The sequence below is a fragment of the Cotesia glomerata genome, linkage group LG7 (assembly GCF_020080835.1).
Source record: "Cotesia glomerata isolate CgM1 linkage group LG7, MPM_Cglom_v2.3, whole genome shotgun sequence".
Classification (NCBI taxonomy): domain Eukaryota; kingdom Metazoa; phylum Arthropoda; class Insecta; order Hymenoptera; family Braconidae; genus Cotesia; species Cotesia glomerata.
Window position 1 is genome coordinate 12,232,657 of NC_058164.1, and position 20,738 is coordinate 12,253,394.

Below are 20,738 nucleotides of genomic sequence, written 5' to 3' on the forward strand. Positions count from 1 at the left end.
AAATAATAATTAGTTATTAGATAATAATTAGTTATTAATAATTTCTCTTTGGAAACGCTATAGCTGTAGCGTCGGTTAGTTGTAATAATCATAATAATTTAGTTCTAGTCAGGTACGTTGGCGCCACTCATGTTGATTCCGGTGTTGGCCGATGATGGCTTCGAGGCGTATTTTAGTACCAGGCTTGGCCATTGGTGGCGTCGAGGCGCTCAGACCGCCACACAATATGTACGTTCGTTTCACACACGAATAATTAAATACAAGAATAGTAGATATAGATAAGTAGGTATACAACGCTGTTTGACATAAAAACAGAACACAACAAACTTTTATGAATGACAGATAATTTACAAGATATTTACAAAATAATCAATAATGTTTGCTTTTTTATCAAGAATATTTATATTTTTTTTTCTCTCTTTGGTAATTAATAAATAATGGATAACATTTCCGATAAATCAGATATTGATGTTAATAAAATTAGTGAATCAATTGAAAATTTTGAAGACCTGGATAATATTTTGCTCGGTGATAGCCGAAAAAACCAAAATTTATTTGGAATTGAAAGGACTAAAGAAAACGTAAAGGGAACTCAAAAAAAAGTTGCTTTCCAAGGTAAATTATCTCAAGTACTTTAAAAGACTTATTTTTTACTAATTTTTTTTTTAATTTTTAGATTTTGATGACGATCTTTTGGGAGATTTGTTGAGTGACAGCTATGAGTTGAATAAAAATAAACTTTTAAGTAACAATGACAATAAAATAGGAGATTTATTTGGAACTAAAAGTACAGAAAAATTGAAGTATGATACGGGAATATCAAAAAATACTGAAGTTAATGTAGTGTTTAATAAAAATGAACCAAAAAGCTTATTGAACGATAGTTTAGGAATAAATAAAACAACGACGATTGTAGGACAATCGACAACACCAAATTCTTTTGAAAGTTCACATAATACTTTAGGCACTTCTTCAAATTCAAATCGACCAGACAGAACTAAGAAATCATCAATAATGGAGGATTTATTTGGATCTAAACCCCGAGCGATTGCTTCTAATGAAAGTAATCTCGATAAATCTGTAACAAAAAATCTTGGTTCTGAAGAATCAATTGTGTCTTCAAAGCCATTCGTGCTTTCTACTGCTGGTAGTCGAGAATCGAGAAGACCTAGGCCAAAATCCATAAATATTAATGATCCTTTAGGAATTTTAGGCATACAAGACACTACTCAATCAAAAGAAGTATGTCAGTTATCAAATTTAATAAATTAAGTAATGTAAATTATAAACTTATTATTTTTTTATGCTTTTAGGAAAATCCGAAACAACAGATAGTAACAAATACTAATTATGATTTATCAAACGATTTACCAGAATGGCTTAGCGGTAAGAAAAAGACGAATAATGAAAATAACAAACAAATGAATAATTCTACATTAAAGACTGATAAATCCGATATACAAAATAGCATTGATAATGCTAAACCGCCAATTTTAAACCAAGACAATTTATTACAAAGAAATACAATATCTCTACCAGATATTTCTTCGTTAACGAATACACAGTTTGATCCTCAAATTTCTATTGTTGCAATGCAAGAACAAGAACATAAGTTGCGAGCTGCCACACTTTTATCTCAACAAACTTATCAATTAAATAATATTGTCGAAAATCAGAAGAGTAAATTGAATGATCAAGAAAAAATATTTGATACTTTCATTAAACAACAAATTGACCGACAATCAATGCTTGAAACTCAAATTAAATTACAACAAGCACGAATAGATCATTATATTCAAGTATATATTATATTCTATATGGTATTTATTTAAAACTAAAACAATATTTTTTTTTTTTCAAATTTTTCTATTTTTAGGCACTTTCAACACAAAAAATGACATTGCTTTCTGGTGTACCATTTGAAAATAAAGATTCAATATCAATGACTGATAAACAAAATGATGAAAAATTAGAATCCGAATATTTGATACATACTCTGGAAATAAAGAAAGATAATTTAGAGCACTTAGCAGACATTATGAAGGATAAAAATGAACGAGAAATTAAAATTTTAGAAGATTCTCACGAGTAATTTTGAAAAATTTTTGTTTTCTTAACTTTACTTGATTTTATTATCTTTTACTAATCACGTTGTTGAGTAGTGTCATAAAGATAAAGTAAATTGCGAGCTTCTGGACATTTTTCGTTTTATCCAGAATTTATTTTTATTTCGATACTTAATAATTTTTTGTAATTCTAGGACGCAAATGCGATTAATGCAAGAAAGTATCGATAAACTTGAAAAGAGATTTCGTCAAAAAATCGAAGAAATTGAAAATGATTATGAGAAAAGAATAGAAAAGTTGTTGAATGAAAAAAATCAACAAGAAATATACTTCAAAGAACAAATAGAAAATCTCAAAGTATGTATTTAATTTAAGGAGAAAAACAAATTTATTCATTCATTTATCTCGACGAAATAAGTGTTTCATTCTTGATTCTAGACAGATCACGATAAAGCTATTAAAGATATTCACATCAGACACTCACAGCAAATCGATTTATTACAAAAAGAACATATTATAACATTAGAAAATATTTCTCGAGCCAAAGAAGTCGAACAACAGACCGTTGATTTCATTAAATCTCATAAAATAGATGTCAACAGTATGTTAGAACGGGTACAAAACGTTTCTGATGGATTCGAAACCCTGTATGATCAAGTAAGGAATCGAGATACGGACGGTATCATTAAACGGGAGAATAGTCTTAAAAAACAAGAAGAAACTTTAAAAGGTATGTTTCAATCATTTTTATCCAAATATTTTTGATAATATTAATTACGAATAAACTCGTTTTAATAATTATCTTTTAACGATAAAATAGCGCTGATGGAACAATTTAATACTCAACAAGAAGTATTGAACAGTGAAAGGAAGCAACTGGTGATTATTGCTCAAAAATTAGAGTCTGATACAAATGAATTAACCCATCAATTTGTAGAAAATAATAAATCGATCAATGAAAGAGAAATAAGATTGGATTTGCAAGAAAAATCTTTAATAAACGAAAGAAATTTATTTCAAGAACAAATAAAGTGGGAACGAGAACATATACAGGTAAATTAAAAAAAAAAAATTATTTCTTTTTTTTTTTTATTGGATTATATTAAACACAATTTAATTTATGCCTCTGAATAGTCTTTAAAAGAAGCATGGATAGCAGAACAAAAACAACAGTTACATCTATTAGCGAACGAAAGAGAAGCTGTAGCCGCAGAAAGAGCTAAACTTGAAGTGTTCAATAATTTAAAATTCAATTCCGACGATATCGTTAAAACTGAGGTTTGTCAACACCTCAAATAACTTATACTAATTTATGTATTATCAATCATTCAAATTTGTTAATCACTATGTTTTCACAGTTAGAGGCAGCCATAAAAGCCGCACATGAAGCAACTCATCAAGCAAATGAGGAGCGACGAAGGTGGCAAGAAAAATCAGAACTTCTTTTAACAGAACATCGTCGAAATGAAGCGAAAGAAAGACAATTAATGCAAACTGCTAAAGATTTAGAAGAACTTACTCAGGTTTTATATTTGCTTAAAATATATTTTTAGAATAGTTAATTTATAATAGATATTCGACAAAAACGAATCATATAATCAGGTTTGGACATATATGGTCATAAAAATATTAAAAAATTTTGAATGTGAATTTTCAAATAAATTAAAACCATAATTGACTAAATTATAAATTTTTATAACTTATACATATTGCTTTAATTTTATAACTTTTGCAATTCCAGTTTTTTTTCTTTTTAAATTGTCAAGCGTAGCCTGATATGTATGGACGTAATTATATACAAGCTTCGTTTTGCACTTTTATGATTTGATTTTAGTTGTTACAATGATTGATTTATCTTATAATTTGTATTTAAGAATTTTTTATTGTGTAAATGATCATTTGTGTTCAAGCAAAATTCATCTATGATTAGATATATGACTCATTTTGCTCGGGCTTCTATAAAAACTATATAAGATATAGTTCTGTTAAAAAAACAAAAAAAAAAAAGAAATGATCAACTAATTTTTTAGTACTCAGAAAATGATTATCTTGTTTAATAAATTGAAGGAAATAAAATTTTTTTTTTTTTAATTCGATTAAATTTTAGGCAGCTGTTATTAAACGTGAACAGGGTTTGCAAGCACTAAGAGAAGCACAACGTATTGAAAAACAACATAAAGATCGATTAAATCAATTACAATTACAACTTGAAGCTGTAGCAGAGAGAGAAAATAAAATTGCTGCCGAAAAAATAGCATTAGCAAGGTATTTCTTGTTTGCTTTTAAATTAATCAAATATTTATAGTTAAATTATTATGTATACAGTATATCCAATACAAAAAATGAATACATTAAAAATGAAAAAGTGCACTCATTCTCGTTTTCAGAGAAAGATTGTCATTAAGAGTATATCAAGCTGAAGCACCAGAAAAAGATGTAATGAATGACTCATATTGTAGTAAAATAAAAGATTCAATATATATTACTTCTCCACAAATACAAACACATTTTAAGGTAAATCAACATAAAACGCAACTATAATATGAATTATATTTAAATAATAATCTCTCATATATTTGTCTAGGATATAGTTGATCCCAAACTCTTACTTTTGAAGTTAAACTTGGACAATAAATTTGATACATCTCACCAATTACTTAGTGATATGCAAGATTTAATATAAATCATTAATAATCAAAAAGTCTAGTCATCTCTAGTTTACATCATTCCTGAATCGATTCCAAGAATAGATTTTCTACAAAACAAAAAATACATGAATTAATGGTTTGTAAAAAAATTTGTTATAAAAAATAATTGGATTACCATTTATACTTGTATCTAATAGAGTAACTGAAGAATTTTCAAAAATATTAAAATTATTAATCATTACTTCTACATTGTCTGTTATAAATTTACAATTTCGAATATCTTTCTTTAAGTCTTGAATACATCGTTGCTGAAATCATAAAAAATCATTAAATTATTCAACTGTTTTGTCAATTCATTATTTGATTACTATAAAAGACTGTAATTAATAACAATAACCTATTTTTTAATCTTTCTTTGAATATTTCAGTCAACTTTGATTGTTAGCTGAATGAAATAATATAAATATGATGATAACTTTCGAACAGCTCAAATGAATTTACGATTTGAAATTACTATAAAAGTCTTAAAAAAGAAAAAATTAGTTAATTATAAGTAAATGTAACTATTATATAAAGTAAACTTACCACCCAAGTACTTATCCTAGGAGGTATTAAGTTTATATTCGATTTAGTATTTGTATGCATATCCAAGTAATTTACAAATGTCATGGTGTCTGTTATAAAACTAGTTGTTGCACTAAAAAAAGCATTTAAATTGAAAAATTTCTTTTAAATATCTTCAAGCAAAATTATAAATGTCATATACTCACTTATGTTCAATATGAGATATTGGTAGTTTGATTTCATCATGTGAATCAGAAATTTTTTGGATTCCATGTTCATAAGATTCTATTGAAATTAATGCATCATTCGTTCGTTCTGATTTATTTTCACTCATATCTGAAATTTAAACAACTATAACTTTGGTAAAATTTAATTATTACTTGCGGTGGTAAAAAAAAAGTTGTTCGTAAACAAAATTATAACCTATTAAATTTTTTGCACCATAAAAATGATAATTTATATCACTGATTTGTAAATTGTTTTCTTCGTTTATAATAACATGTTGATTTTTTTTAAATTCTCTTAAATTACTTAAAATATCGTTCAATGATTCCATTATTTACTTATTTTTTCTGATCAAATTTCCTTGAAAAGGTTGACAAAAGAATTGGAGGCGAAGCTCAAGAACGTCGTTAAAATTCACTACTAATATGTGTTGGACAGTGTCGAAATCGAAATGAAATGTGTTACTTCGAAAAGATATGTTGGTAAAAGCGTAAATCAAATTAAAAAATTTTTAATCTGTTCATAAAACAATGATAATTTAAAATTTTAATTTCTTAGATATATAATTAAAATATGAATTTTAATATTAAGTTTGTCTAAATGTTCAATATTGCGCGGGCATCAACGAGTGTAATTGATATACAAATCTAAAAGGCGCGTTGGGGTCCACTGAGTGATCCGAACGGAAATGTAGCCAATGTAATAATTGTAAAGGAATTCAAAAAGTAACTTGCTTTCTTACAAGTTATACAGAGTGTCCCAGAAGTAACGGACGCCATTGTAGCATCTGATAAACAAAATAATTCTGAGACGAATAGTCCTTAGCCATTTTTTTTAATCAGACGCATAGATAATTAATTATTAATTAAAATAACGTCCTTTCATGCGTTAGAGAGAGAGAGAGAGTGCTAGTGTCAAGTCAAGTGCGTTCCAACGAAGACGCTTGTACGTGTGAATGTGTAAGTAAATATGTGTGACTACGTTAGCTATAGAAACTAGTTAGTCATACAGTTAGTTGTGTCTTTGTTTGGCACATACTTTACTGGACACTGGCGCTCTCTCTCTAACAAATAAAAAGACGTTATTTTTAATTAATAATTAATTATCTATGCGGTTAATTGAAAAATGGCTAAGGACTTTTCGTCTCAGAATTATTTTTTTCATCAGATGCTACAATGGCGTCCGTGACATTTGGGACACCCTGTATACATTTAACACTTCATAGATAACACTTAATAGAGGTCAAATAATAGTAAATCCTATGTAATAAAATACACACATTAAAATATTTAAATACCATATTTGTGAAAAAATTTAACTGTAAGCAATGAAACTTTACAAAACAACGACAATTGATCTGTCTTCTAAGTCATAAGTCAGAAATTAACTGTCAGTAAGGTAAGTTTTGTTAGGTAATTCTGGTTAGTTAACTGGCGGTAGAATAAATTCAAATTATATAAGTTAAATTTAAACACAACCTTTTATTACTAAATAAGAATAATTCTTCTTGAAAATATTTATTTTTTTTATTTATTACAATATGTAAGGATTGATTGTTGAAATAAAACAACTAATTGCTTATTTAATTTGAAATTATTTATTTTTCTTTGTAAAATAATTTTTTTTTTTTAATTATATAAAATAGTAAAATCAGACAGTTTGAAAGATTACAGGACATAGTTTATTTTCATTTAATAGAATTATTAAATTTAAATGATATTAATAAATTTTTATTTATTTCAAACTAAGACCATTATGTCATTTATTTATATCAATTTAATAAACGATTAGTTGTTATATTTCAATAATTAATCCTTACATTTGTTATAAATAAAAAAAATAAATATTTTCAAGAAGAATTATTCTTATTTAGTAACCCTGATAGCCAAGTTGGGCTACCCTTAGTTTGTTATAAACGAATCTTTCCGAAAACTAATATGTCCGAAAAGATACAAACCGTGCTGTCATCTATGGAAATTTTATTTTTTCGACTGGTAACGGTGCGAAGAGACAAATTTCGATTGGACACATTCCGAAAAAAATATTGACAATTCTAATAAATTTTTTTTATCAGAAAGTTATTAAACGGAAAAGACAAAATCCGAATCGTCATTGATAGAAAATTTTTTTTTCCGCAGCGTGATGACTGGAAAACTTAACTCCCGATTGGACACTTTCCGAAAAAAATATTGACAATTTTAATAAATTTTTTTTATCAGAAAGTTATTGAACCGAAACGACAAAATCCGAATCGTCATTGATAAAAAAATTTTTTTTCCGCAGCGTAATGACTGGAAAACTTAACTCTCGATTGGACACTTTCCGAAAAATTGCCAACTTCGAGAACAGTAGATAATAAAGAAACTTGTTTTTCCTGCTCAGCAAAATAACCAGTAGGTACTGTAGAAATTCTTTGTAAAATAATTATTTTAAAATATATTTCTGAAATGGCAAAAGTGTATAATGCACTTATTTTTTTTGAATAGTATGACCACATCATGTACGTAACAATATTTATAAATTATTTAGAAAAATCCAGTTATTTACAATGTTTACAAGTTGCACATAATATCAAAAAATCTTTTCTATATAAGGATCTGTAATTTAGGAATTAAGTAAAGAAAAACTGTATTTAAGTAAATTAAATAATTTATTTATTTATTTAATTTTTTTTTTTTCAAACATAGACACAATGTAGGTAATATATGTAAGCAACGCTATTCTTATTGCCGAGGCTGACGGCTGTCGAGTATCGTGAGGCCCGAGATCTGTGACGTAAGGCCGTACCCCCAGCCCGTGACAAGACTCGCCCCCACTCAACGAGGGTTGAGAGGACTACGAGAGAGATTGTTAGGGGCATTCCGACGCCACCCTTCATGAGGACCTCACGCGATGGGTCCTAGTACAACGTCCTCCAGTCATTGTCATCCCTTAATTATATTGGCTTTTATTAGATGTCTCATTCCGTAGTCATTGTCGGGTTATTACTTGTAGATGTATAAATAAATATGAGTGGTATACAAAATATAAACCTCGAGTCTTACAGATCAGAAGTGGGATTGGAAATCCGTGTTCCGTGGAAAGTGTGGTGTATTAATGTTATAATAAGTTATAATATATTAATTATAATTGAGAAGTTATTGTTAGTGCAAATATTGTGGTTTCGCATCAGTTTCAAGGTCAATAGGTTGAGTGCTGGGTCAACTCTACTCAATCCTCAAATTTGGCTACTTCGTAGTTAGATCACCCAAGGTCATGTTACTACATCTTCGAAAATTGCAACTTCTCTGAAAAATTAAAGTAGTTAAGAATATCCATAGCTGCGGTCGAGATAGGCTTTGTAGAGGAGTCGTACTTGCAGAAGGAACCAGGACTAAAGCATCTGGAGAAGGTGGAATTATGAAGAAGCAGAACAACTCAATGGTGATCTGTTTTGCAACTGAAATTGCATTCTCAGCGAGTTCACCAGAAATCGGGTGCAGATAATGGATGATGAGTTCAACGCAAAAGAAGTTACTGGATTCAACGTCAGAGTGACATCAACAACGGATGATTACGATAAAATAGTTCATCAGCAAATGAGGAATCAGGGCCTTAAGCTGGTCAACTCATCATCGCTCATTTGGTAATACGACACTGAGTGTCATGGTTATAATGAACGATAAATTTGGTAATGTAGAAGTTAAAAGTAATTAATTATGATACAACTTGAGTTGGTATATTAAGAGGTATAATCAAGTAGGCTTAGTAATGCTTGCTCGATAATAAATAAAGTGTTATTGCAAGTAGTAATTGTAATAGCATGAAGAAATAGTAAATTAATAAATAATGAAGGAGAACTCCGAATTATGCATACCGGATGTAGCATTGATATACTTGCGCGATCAAGTAGTGAGTACTCGCTATGCGGTTCCAAAGAATGTTGTCGCGGTTATAAGTAACTATACATTTTCAAAATAAATAAGCAGTAGTCTTAATCAGAATCACAATATAATTTAGTAACGCCTTGATTTTTAATCGTTACAATTGGATATTAGTTAGCTATAAGAGAGTATAATGATTGATTTTATTAATGTGGAGTTATTGCAAATTGCAAAGATTAACAATTCGGAAAACGAACTTATTATTAGGTATAGTTAGTATATATACTCAAATCTGATTGAAAAATAATGAATAAGCATGTTAATAATATATATAAAATATATGACACCAAGTTTGAAGAAATTATCTTTGGCAAAACTATAAAATAGAACCCGGCGGTCACATATATTTTGTGAACAATACACAAAGGAGAAAGTAGAAACTAGTAAATAGTTATAACGTAGAAATTCGAAATGCCTAAATAACACATGTTGGTATAAAAGTGTTTCTAGTTAAAGTCTTTGAAAAGTTCAAAATATCCTTTTCGTTAGTCGTTGAAAATAAATATTACGTGTGTTGCAAGTAACTCAATAAGTAAAATTCATTGTTGGTAGAAAAATTATGTTGAGTCGAGTTTAAGAAAATTTTAAAAACATATCAACACAAAACAGATGGTTTCAAGGACATAGTATTAGAATTACTATACGAGGAAACCTCGGGTTTAGTTTTCTCACAGCCGAGTCTTTATCTCGCAAGAAACCCTTGTTTTATTACCTTATTGTAAATACTAAAAGTTGAGTGGCAACCATGTGTCGGTTACGGGCTAAGTAAACTCATCGGTATAATGCACAAAGGACGAAGTAGTTCTACAATAGATTGTAAAAAATTATTGTATAGTGTATTATTGAAATGCTCCTTAGCATTGATTTTAAGCTAGTTAAAACAAAAGATAATTATCTAATTTCACCAACCTTACGTTAGTATGATAGCACTATCATTTGAGTTAGAAAAATCAGATAGTTTTGTAAGAGATGTTATTTAACAAATTTTAACATCCCGTAATAATATCGAATTGGCTAGACATTTTTAAACAAGATGTAAATAAAATAGTTAAGCGTTTGATATCGTAAAGTAGAATTGTCAGTTATAAATTGACAAAGTATATAGTTGATGGATGAAAGTTAAAGATAAATAATTAATAATATTAATGACTAGCAGTCTACCCCGGCTTCGCAGGGTATTTAACAATAATTTGAAAATATAATATAGCCTATGTCATCCGGGGATAGTGTAGCTTCCCAACGGTGAAAGAATTTTGCAAATCGGTTCAGTAGTTCCGGAGTCCATTCAATGCAAACAAACAATCAACTCTTTCCCCTTTATAATATTAGTATAGATTATTGAAGTCGATTATTGTGAATGCTAGGTCATTAATTGATGTACTAATTGCATACTAGAAAGATGAAGAATTAGATGAGCGATTAAATAATTCAGCACTATATTCTAAATTCATATCGGTATTTTTGCGAAGAGTTATCACTGAGCATTGTTAATTAATATCGTACAATACTCGGATGAAGTTTGCAAATTTAAATTGTAATCGAAATTATCATTTTTAAAATCACCATGTGATATCGGACTACTACGAAATTATTAAATGCCCTGCCGACAGAACAAGATTTTAAGATCTTAAAGTAATAGAAACGTCGGTCAACAAGATCGATATTTACGTAATTGCAAAATAGTTTGGTTTGAATCTGTACAGTAGCGCAGTTACTGTCCCTTAAACAATAGTAGTCTTGTTTAAGACTGCGGGTTAATTTTACGACAAGTAATAGTCAGGTAGTAAAGTCAGGTCAACTGGACCTCAAAAAAAAAAGGGGTCGTGGATACTGGTTAGAGTATATTGTCACATCAGCTATAAGGTATCGGTTGTTAGAATTGCTATGGTTTAACATTGAGTACGTTAAGTATCTTAAAGTAAGGGGAATCAGCTATACGTCCTTCTTGGATGTTGAGTGAACGAAATGTGGTTTCTCGTACCTGTATAAAATATGATTGAAATTCAAGCTGGAATTTCAGCGATAGAATATGTGAGCATAGTAACCATTAAAAATTAAATAAAATAATTATTAAGTTATTGTAATTAAGGCTTGATGAAGATGAGATTTATATATCGTCGAGAGCATTACATCTGTCTCTAGCTAAAATGTTAATTCATGTCTTCAAAGTTTCTGACTAGGCTTCGAAGGTGGTCCTGACGAGTGCTGAAGTATCAACTCGTCTGGGATACGTCTGTTGCTCGAGTAACCGTTGTACAGATATTACCAAGTCAGTATGGACGGCAGCGATAGCTGTTGAAGATCTTTCAACAATTGACGATAGTGCATGAGATGCACGAACGTGTGCATCGAGTACGTCATGAACCGTCATTATGATTGTAGACGGAAGACCAGGAATCTTGAAGGGATTTCAGTGGTAAGACGTTACATCGTCGACACTCTTAATCTGTTCTAGGTAAAAAGCTGAGTTGGACTATCACGTTGGCCGTTCAACTCTTGACAGTGTAAAGTTAAGCGGTTGCAGCAACAATCGGCACTTATTAGTGCGAACCTGGAGGAGTTGGTGAACAGCTGGAGTGATCCTGAGTTCCGTAGCAGCTAGGATACTTCATTAGTGCACCGAGTATGAGCTAACTCATTACAAATGGAGGCCAGATGGAGGAGTATTTGCATCCTAATGCTGGCTAGGGAGTCATCGTCCTAGTAGTTGCGTCGAGAGACTGCAAGATTAGGGAATCAATCAAGTGCCGTATGGCAGTAGCTTCTCCGCACTATTAGTGGTTTAATTTGAGAAAGCCGATATGAGTCGTGTGATCGTTGAACGATCGGGCGGTCAGTGATGACCGGGCGACGACTCCAACGTCCTGGTGGTTACGTCGAGAAACTGCGAAGATCTTAATCGATCAAGCGCCGGTTGGCGGTGGTTTCTCCGTACTGCTAGTGGTTTTAGTGATATCTGTCACGAAGCATGCAGTCGTTATTGAGTACTAACGACGTAAATGGGTTAAGCTTGAAATTGTACGCATGAAAATTGAATGGAATGTTAAAATTTAGAGCTGCAGACAAGCTATATGGCGAATAGTGATTCGTATCCGGTGGACGGCTGAGTCAGATACGAAGTCACTGGTGCCAATTGGTCGGCTCTAAAGTTTAAGCATGTATGACTGGATCAGCGGTATAGACACATGCCCTGAGTCCAGTAGGTAGAGAATGCACATGATTATTGTCTAATTGTAATGTCCCGTATGAAAAAAAGATATACGAAAACAATATATTAGAAAATGTACGGAAAGTATATGATAATATATTAAATTATATATGCAATTTTATAAAGGTACATATAGATATTTTCGCCGATTAAATATATAATTATAATAGTTTTTAACATAGATGATTTATGTATATGCTGTTATATAGTTAAAATCATATAATTTAAAGTATACTGTTTAACATATACTTTATAATATATTATGTAAATATATTTCATTGTATACTGCAAATCATATATTTATTTATATTAGAGAATCATATATTTTATGATCTATTTTTGAACTTATATTTTATTGTATATTTTTAATAACATCTTCTATCATATACTTTAAGCCATATACTTTATATTAAATCCTTAATTATATATTTTATATCATATTTTGTTATTGTCATTGTAGTGAATCTTGTGTAATGATTTTTTTTACGACTTATTCCTGTGTATGTGTCAATAAAAGTTTTAAAATTTCTAGAGAGTAATATTATTGAATCTAAAGTTTATTTTATTTAATTAATTTAGCAAATGAGTTTTGTTTATTAATGTTTATTAACAGATATTTTTCGATTTAAAATATAAATAATCTGATAACGTGAATCAACATATTGATTAAATAGAGTCCATTGAATGCTTGACTTTACTGAACTTCTTCTTCAACTTCATCAGGCTCAGCGACCGCTCGATTTTTACGACGCTTTTCTTCAAGCATGTTGTTAATGGCCATTCCAAATAATGCGCGTTTGTAATTTCGAGGAAATTTATTCATTACAGCTTCTGTACCGAATATTATTTGAGTCTTAAAATTTTACAGATATAAAACAATTCAACTTTAAGGCGAGTAATTATTATGAAAAAATATACCCTCAATAGCTTTGATAACATTCTGATCAAGTGCAGGGCGAACGGGAGCATCTTTATTGATTTTACTAGCACCTCCACGCAAATTACTAGCTAATAAAATTTCATCCGGAAAAAGCGCCGCAACTAACGATCTACCCATTCCCTGGAATGTATCGCGACTATCTGCGGTCTCCCATTGTTTGCGAGGAATGAATACATTTGATCCTTGGTGACCAATTTCGACCTTAAAAACAGTTCTGATTAATTTAAAATTAAAATTAAAAAAAGTGCAACGATGTACAGAAATAAGTTTGCTTGAGTCAAGAAAATTTTTAGGAAGACCTCAATTGTGCTTAAGTAAGAAAAAAGGTTCCTAAGAGGGTAATTTTCTTCATTAATAAAAAATTTTACTAGATTCTTGAATGCCATTCTTAAGAATGTGATGTTCTTGAGTAAAGAGAATAAATTTTTGACTCAAGAAATCATTTTTGATGTGAGTAAATTTTTTTTGTGTTAAGAATTTACTTTCTTTACTCAAGAACATCATTTTCCTTAAAATTTTCCTTAGAATGGTATATTCTTGGTTTAAGGTTTTTTGTCTTGAATCAAGTTAAATTTTTTATTAGTATTGGTTTAAAAATTTTCTTTTCCTAACTAAAATTTCTGGTTCTCTTAAGTATTTATTTGAATCAAGAAAATTAATTCGTGAATGTAAACTCATTCTGTGGCTGAGCTCTGACACACAAATGTATGTTTACTGCATAAATGTTTTGAATATTTATTATTAACCAAGTAGAGGATAAAAAATTTACTGGTTCATTCTCATCACCGTGATGATTTGGACGGTTATTCTGAGCTTGAATCAAAACCGCTTGAGTTTGTTTTATATCTTTCACTTCAGCACACAGTTCCGAAAGCTTATTCATTATCATTTCATTATCTGAAAATTATATCATAATGTTTATAGATATTAGTATTAAAATTAAAAATGGTTTTATGATAAATATTTTTAACTTCCCGCTAAGAAAATTGAAAATCAAGTTATTGGTTTTACTCCGTTTTGCAAAAATCGAAGTTTCATTTGATCGCGACGTTTTGAGGTCCTAGGAATGTTCGCTGTGACTATTTTTACGACGGTGTCTGTATGTTTGTACCTATTTCGATACGTAAACGGTCAAAATTTAGCTTTTCACGGTGTTTTTGAGCTTTTCCAGCTCTAAAATATGAACTCTTCCTTATTTGGATCTCTCCGAGCTCAAAAAATTGCTGTTCTATGCTTTTGAGCTCGAAGAACTCAAGAGTCTCGTTTATTTAAAAAAACGGAGTCTCGTTTATTATAAAAAAAAAAAAAACGTAGTTCTGTTTATTGTAAAAAAAATAGTCTCGTTTATTGTAAAAAAAAACGAAATCCCGTTTATTGTAAAAAAACGGAGTCCTGTTTACTGAAAAAAACGGAGTCTCGTTTATTGAGAAAAACGGAGTCTCGTTTATTTAAAAAAAAAAAAAAAAACGGAGTCTCGGTTATTTAAAAAAAAAAGGAGTCTCGGTTATTTAAAAAAAAAAAAAAAAAAAAAAACTTAGTCTTGTTTCTTGAAAAAAAAAATTAGGACGACGGTTGACACTGAAGACCATCCCTGCAACTTCCCGCTCATTTTGTACTTAAGCGCTCAAAATTGCATATTACGTTTTTAATCTCTTCGAGTTCAGAAATATGATTTTTGTATCATGTTGAGCTCTTCGAGCTCAATACTCCAATAGCAGTTTGATGAAACACAATTCTTTGAATTTTCAAATCGCAATAATTTTCGCATGAATAAACCGATTTTCACGTGGGTAGCGGTATTCAACGCAGTTTCTTAAGCCTCATAAAAAATCTTAAAGTTTGAATCAACTGATTTTGACCGGATTAGCGGCGAGCGACGTGATTTTCCATGGTGAAGAGTAGATTAGTTTTTAAAGTTGATCGATTAAGCCATTTAAAAATTATTCAAAAAAAATTTTTTTAACAGTTTTATTTGTGAAAATCTTCGATTTTTTTGGAGGGAAGTTAAAAAATGATCCTTGTTTATTTAAAAAAACGAAACTCAAAGCGTCAAGATGTTATGTTAACTCCATTTTCGCAAAATGGAGTAAAACTAATAACTTCCCGAATTTTTAAGATTTTAAATTTTCTTAGCGGGAAGTTAAAAAAAATAAAATCATTTATAATTCTGAAAGAACATATGTTTATGAAATAATTTATACTACGATCATTTTGATGGTTGACAGGAACATCATTTGGATCATTCTGCTGAATAACTTCAGGAATCTCATCATCACCACTCGAAACATAACTATCCTCAATAACCTCATTATAACATACAAAAGACAATATGATTAATAAAATGAAACTGTGATTAAACTAGAAAAACTATCTTACTTGGCAAGGAATATTTCTTTCATCTGCAGCCTTCTTATTTTTTTTTGCAGCTTTTGATCCTTGCTTCAATTTTTTACTTGACTGTAAATTATTATTATATAAAAATAAAAGCTTGGCCGATAGTACCGTTTTTATTTTTCAAAGTAAATGACAAAAATATTACTGAATGATTTGAAGTAGATGCTCCAACCTCTGTATCATCGGACCCATTCTCGAAATTACGTTTTTTTGAGGAAGTTTCTTGATTTTTTTTACTTTTTAACGGAGTAATGGTGCCTTCCAACAGAGTGGCTTCGTTGTTCAATGCTTTTATATTGTCTTTAAATGAAATAAAATATCAGTCAATAAATTATCAATAAATAACCTCTAAATAATTAAACTGTTAATAAATAGTCTGTGAATAAAATAATGACTGTAGATAAATGAATATTTACGAGATATTTTTAGAACACGTGCATCAAAAATTTTCCATCCATTTTTTGGTCTGATTGGTTTATTGTGACGCCATTCAATTAAATAAGTCTCTTCGTCTTCCAATGGACTGAAATTTTTGACATCAAAATCACGAATCCACTCTATTGGAATGCCTGGAGTGTATGTTTTGTCAAATTTCCCTCCAACCCATTGCACGAGGGCAAATATTTTTTTTAATTCAACCGCATTCATTCCTTAAACTATGCAAAACTTATTTAATTACAAGCTATCTAATTAATTGATAAATTTTACGAAATAACTGCAGACTTGAACAATAAATATTTAATATATTAATATGAAGACACCTATAATTAATATAAGATAAATTAATTCACAAATGGAAATTAATGTAATTAGTTTAACTACAGTTTTATGACAGCTGTCAGACGTAAGTTGTTATGAAAATTGATGTTCATTTAAAAAATTAACGCTCACTTCACTTGTAAACAGAAGAATACTTCGTATTGAATATCAGTAGTGGGTATCGGTAGTTGTTTGTCAAACTAAGAAATCTGCATTATTAAGATGTCGGTGAAAAAAAAAGTTGGAGATAATCAAAAAAACGTAAAAATAGCAAGCAGAAAAAAAAGGCGAGGTCCATACAAAAAATATAATACTTTTGGAAGTGTAATGACTATTCCAAAACGAACAAAATATGATTGGCGTGTAAAACGAGAAAAGAGTCAGTGAGTATGGCTTATAGCAACTTGTAGATTGTAATTCTTTTAATTAAATGCAGAACTTGAGAAAAAATTAGCGGTAATTTCACATATTTTGTATAAATTTGTTATTAAATAATAAATAATGTGATTATAGACAAATTATACCAACACAAATACAGTCGGTTCCGTTGCAATCAGAAAATCATGGTAGTAAAACAATCACCGAGATTAAAGACTTAACTAATGGGGAACAAAATTGTAAGGAAAGTTTGTCAGATAATGTTGGAATTGCCGAAGCATTAGAACCTATTAAAATGGTAATCATAATTTGATAATTTTTAAAATATATTTCAGCTATAATTACTTCAAACATAAATTAATGAAAATTTAATTAAGTAAGTAAATATAGGCTCTTTCAAGGAAAATTCATATATTTTATTTTTAAAGAGTAAATAAAAAGTTGTATTCAGAGAATGCACACTTTAGAATCAAATCACAGCTTTTTTCGTGATTCACATATGAATTTCATAGAACTTTAAACCTCAAAAATTATTTTAGGAGCTTTTTTACCTTGGGAGTGATTACACAGACTCGTAAGTCAACTGGAGTCGTTGTGAACCTTACTGTCAACTTTCATTATAACACAGCTTTTTTATTGGTACAATTATCATGTAGATATTACTATACAATTGATTTTTTAAGTTTGCAACTGTAAAACAGACTAATTGAATGACTTTTTGTTGTGATATCACAAATCTTTAGATTGTCTTCAACTGAATTCATTTGTTTAATCAAATTTGTCAAGTTTACTTTCGAAAATTGAAAAATTATATTTTTAAATATTAATGATTTGATTTAAATTGAGTTGACACCAATCATAGTGATATTCTGTCTTCTGTCTTTTATTATAAAACTTTTTATACTATTAATATTGCTGATTAATGGATAATACATTAATTAAATATTTAAAAATTTTTGCAATATTGGGATATATCAGTCGTTTTATAAATGTTATAATCATCAGTTCTGTAGTTTTTTTCTTTTTCTATATTTGATAAACTTTTTCACAAGTCACTATATTAGTAAATGTATATATTTTTAAAGGATTATCAAGAAACCCCGCCGAATGATCAAGAATCTTCCAACAATATCGATATTATAGTTATTGATGAGTACGCAAACAGAACAAATAATGATCTTCCAAACAATCTTGCATCTAACCCAAGAACCATACCAAAACATCATCTTATTAATAATCTTCTTGTCATGGCTATTAAATGGCGAAGAAATATTACTCATACAGTTGCACAAGATATCGCTAATTTACTTAATATTTTCTCAACAACTGCGGGTGCTAAGACTTCTAAATATTATTGGAAAACAATTATTGATCGTTATTCGCACAATATTACAACTCACTATATTTGTATTCAATGTGGAAATTATTTAGGTAGTGAAAGTAACTGTTCAAGTAATTGTAATAATTGTTTAACTAAATTCGATCCTAAGTCTAATGAAGGTTCATTTTTACATCTACCTTTAACCGATCAATTACGCGAATTATTTGAAACTACTGATGCCCATAACTTGTATTCTTTGAGCCGAAGGAAAGAAAATAAATATGCTATAGAAGACATTTTTGACGGAAAATGTACAAGAAACAAGTAATACACGATGATATGATTTCAATCAATTACAGCGTCGATGGAGCTCCTATTTTTGAGAGTTCAAATACCTCGATTTACCCTGTACTTTGCTCGATTAACGAGCTTAATCCATTTGAACGAAGAAATCATATTATGCTCTCTAGCATCTGGTTTGGTTCCGGTAAACCAAAAGATATGAACGGATATTTGAGGCCGTTTACAGATGAAGCAAAGAAACTTCTTGACAAAGGTTTCACATATTTATATAAAGGTCAAATATATCGCAAAAGAGTTGTAACCTTGATGGGTGTATGCGACTCGGTTGCTCGTCCTCTTGTACAATGTGTGAAACAATTTAATGGAGAGTACGGATGTGGTCTATGCTTACATCCAGGGAAAAGAGTTAGTAAAGGTAATGGATTCACCCGAGCTTATCCAATCGTAAATGGAAATTTCTTCGGTGAAGGACTAAGAACTCACAACCAAACTTTAACTCATGCTAAGAAAAACGTCGAAGATCGAAAAGGAGTTAAAAAATTATCCATCTTATGTGAAATTCCAAATTACAATATTATTTATAATTTAGATGTCGACTGGATGCACTGCGTTGGACTAGGAGTTGTCCGTCAATTTGCAGATTTATGGTTTAGCTCATTAAACAAAGATGAAAAATTTTATTTTGGAGACATTCTGGAATCGGCAAACTCCTTCATTACATCATTTCTACCAACGTCATATTTTTCCCGGACACCAAGACCTTTAACAGATCGTACTCATTGGAAAGCTCACGAGTGGATTATCTTTCTTTTGGCATACAGTTTGCCTCTACTTAAAATATACTTTTCAAAAACATATGTTGATCATTGGGCGTTGTTAGTTGATGGAATATCAATACTCATCAAACGATCAATAATGAAATCGGAGTTAACTTATGCCAATCAATGCTTACAAAAGTTTGTTCAGGGAGTTCAAGAGTTATACGGAGAAAAATTCATGAGTTTTAATGTTCATTTATTAACTCATTTAGCTATCAGCGTTGAAAATTGGGGCCCTCTCTGGACTCATAGTGCATTTATTTACGAGGATTTCAACCAGACTTTAGAAAATTGTGTGAAAAGTCCTAATGGAGTTATTATACAAATTTGTGACTCATTTAGATTAAAATGTGTGATTGATCGACTGTATAATTTGTGTAAAAATGATTTAAGCTATCAACAAAAAAATTATTTAGATCGTTTAATGAATTACAAATTAGTTAAAAACAATACCGTAAAAGAATGTAAAATACTAGGTCGAAAAACTTTAATGAAATCATTATCTATGGATCAACTATTAGCTTTGAGAAGATTAAATATCGTAGTCGATTCGAACACACACATTTTCACTTATGCTAGATGTAAAATTCACCGGGAAATCGTAACGAGTGCAAAATATAAACGCGAGAAAAAACGAATAAATTTTAACGTCATGCTAACAAATGGAAAAATTTTCGAGATACAACATTTCTTGAATTTAAAAACGAGATCTGGAGAAGATAATTATTTGATTGGTTATTATTACGTGATTAAAAATAATGAATCTTTCATACACGGCAGAAAACTTAGTCATTTTATTGTTTTAGATAAAAAAATTCCAATTTTGGCCGCCGTAAAAGTTGAAATGATAAAAGAAAAAGTAATGATTTTTAAAATGTCAAAGTTAAAATTAATAGTAGCTTACGTTCATGTATGTAGTTCGGAATTGCTGACTTAATTTTAAAGAAAAATTTTTTTTCTGCCCTCCGGCCGGAAAGTGGCAACTTTCTGGCCGCTGCGCTAAACAAAGTTGCCACATTCCGGCTACGTCGAGCAGAAAAATAGTATACACACCTTGGCCAGTAAATAAGAAAGCCTCAGGTCACATGTTTGTCAACCTCGGCTTCGCCTCGGCCAACAATTACATGTGATCTGAGACTTTTCTTATTTTACTGGCCTAGGTATGTAATATACTATATAGTTAGTAAATAA

General features: G+C 29.9%; 3 protein-coding genes and 1 long non-coding RNA gene across 10 annotated transcripts; 2 read left to right on the forward strand and 2 right to left on the reverse strand.

The window, feature by feature from the left end:
* The first annotated feature begins 213 nt into the window (after nucleotides 1-213).
* Nucleotides 214-4,829, forward strand: LOC123269278 (uncharacterized protein PFB0765w-like). 2 transcript variants are annotated; one of them, XM_044734876.1, is made up of 12 exons: nucleotides 214-615; nucleotides 677-1,242; nucleotides 1,314-1,820; nucleotides 1,877-2,088; nucleotides 2,261-2,423; nucleotides 2,505-2,796; nucleotides 2,887-3,119; nucleotides 3,201-3,344; nucleotides 3,425-3,589; nucleotides 4,174-4,331; nucleotides 4,454-4,580; nucleotides 4,651-4,829. In XM_044734876.1, exons 1-12 carry the CDS (start codon nucleotides 438-440, stop codon nucleotides 4,747-4,749), a joined length of 2,844 nt encoding a protein of 947 aa, XP_044590811.1. In that variant the 5' UTR covers nucleotides 214-437; the 3' UTR covers nucleotides 4,750-4,829. The 2 variants fall into 2 exon arrangements, with proteins under 2 accessions (XP_044590811.1, XP_044590812.1); XM_044734877.1 differs by having other exon boundaries at nucleotides 215-615; nucleotides 1,314-1,799.
* On the reverse strand, nucleotides 4,520-6,949 carry LOC123269287. 6 transcript variants are annotated; one of them, XR_006510371.1, is made up of 7 exons: nucleotides 6,783-6,858; nucleotides 5,702-6,019; nucleotides 5,485-5,614; nucleotides 5,300-5,411; nucleotides 5,112-5,237; nucleotides 4,890-5,022; nucleotides 4,520-4,821 (listed from the first exon to the last, which is right to left on the reverse strand). XR_006510371.1 is itself a non-coding variant. In XM_044734890.1 (6 exons), exons 2-6 carry the CDS (start codon nucleotides 5,832-5,834, stop codon nucleotides 4,790-4,792), a joined length of 540 nt encoding a protein of 179 aa, XP_044590825.1. In that variant the 5' UTR covers nucleotides 5,835-5,863; nucleotides 6,801-6,949; the 3' UTR covers nucleotides 4,520-4,789. The 6 variants fall into 6 exon arrangements, 5 of the variants coding, with proteins under 5 accessions (XP_044590825.1, XP_044590824.1, XP_044590826.1 ...); XM_044734890.1 differs by lacking the exon at nucleotides 5,112-5,237 and having other exon boundaries at nucleotides 5,702-5,863; nucleotides 6,801-6,949; XM_044734889.1 differs by lacking the exon at nucleotides 5,112-5,237 and having other exon boundaries at nucleotides 5,702-5,923; nucleotides 6,801-6,948.
* On the forward strand, nucleotides 6,816-10,137 carry LOC123269295. The gene is made up of 3 exons (XR_006510376.1): nucleotides 6,816-6,901; nucleotides 7,787-7,900; nucleotides 8,191-10,137. It is a non-coding gene; the product is annotated as an uncharacterized LOC123269295 (long non-coding RNA).
* A 3,144-nt stretch (nucleotides 10,138-13,281) lies between these two features.
* Nucleotides 13,282-16,630, reverse strand: LOC123269283. The gene is made up of 7 exons (XM_044734883.1): nucleotides 16,385-16,630; nucleotides 16,114-16,268; nucleotides 15,951-16,031; nucleotides 15,776-15,878; nucleotides 14,344-14,471; nucleotides 13,553-13,775; nucleotides 13,282-13,465 (listed from the first exon to the last, which is right to left on the reverse strand). The coding sequence occupies exons 1-7, from the start codon at nucleotides 16,614-16,616 to the stop codon at nucleotides 13,329-13,331; spliced, it is 1,059 nt and encodes a 352-aa protein (XP_044590818.1). The 5' UTR covers nucleotides 16,617-16,630; the 3' UTR covers nucleotides 13,282-13,328.
* Nucleotides 16,631-20,738: the final 4,108 nt, after the last annotated feature.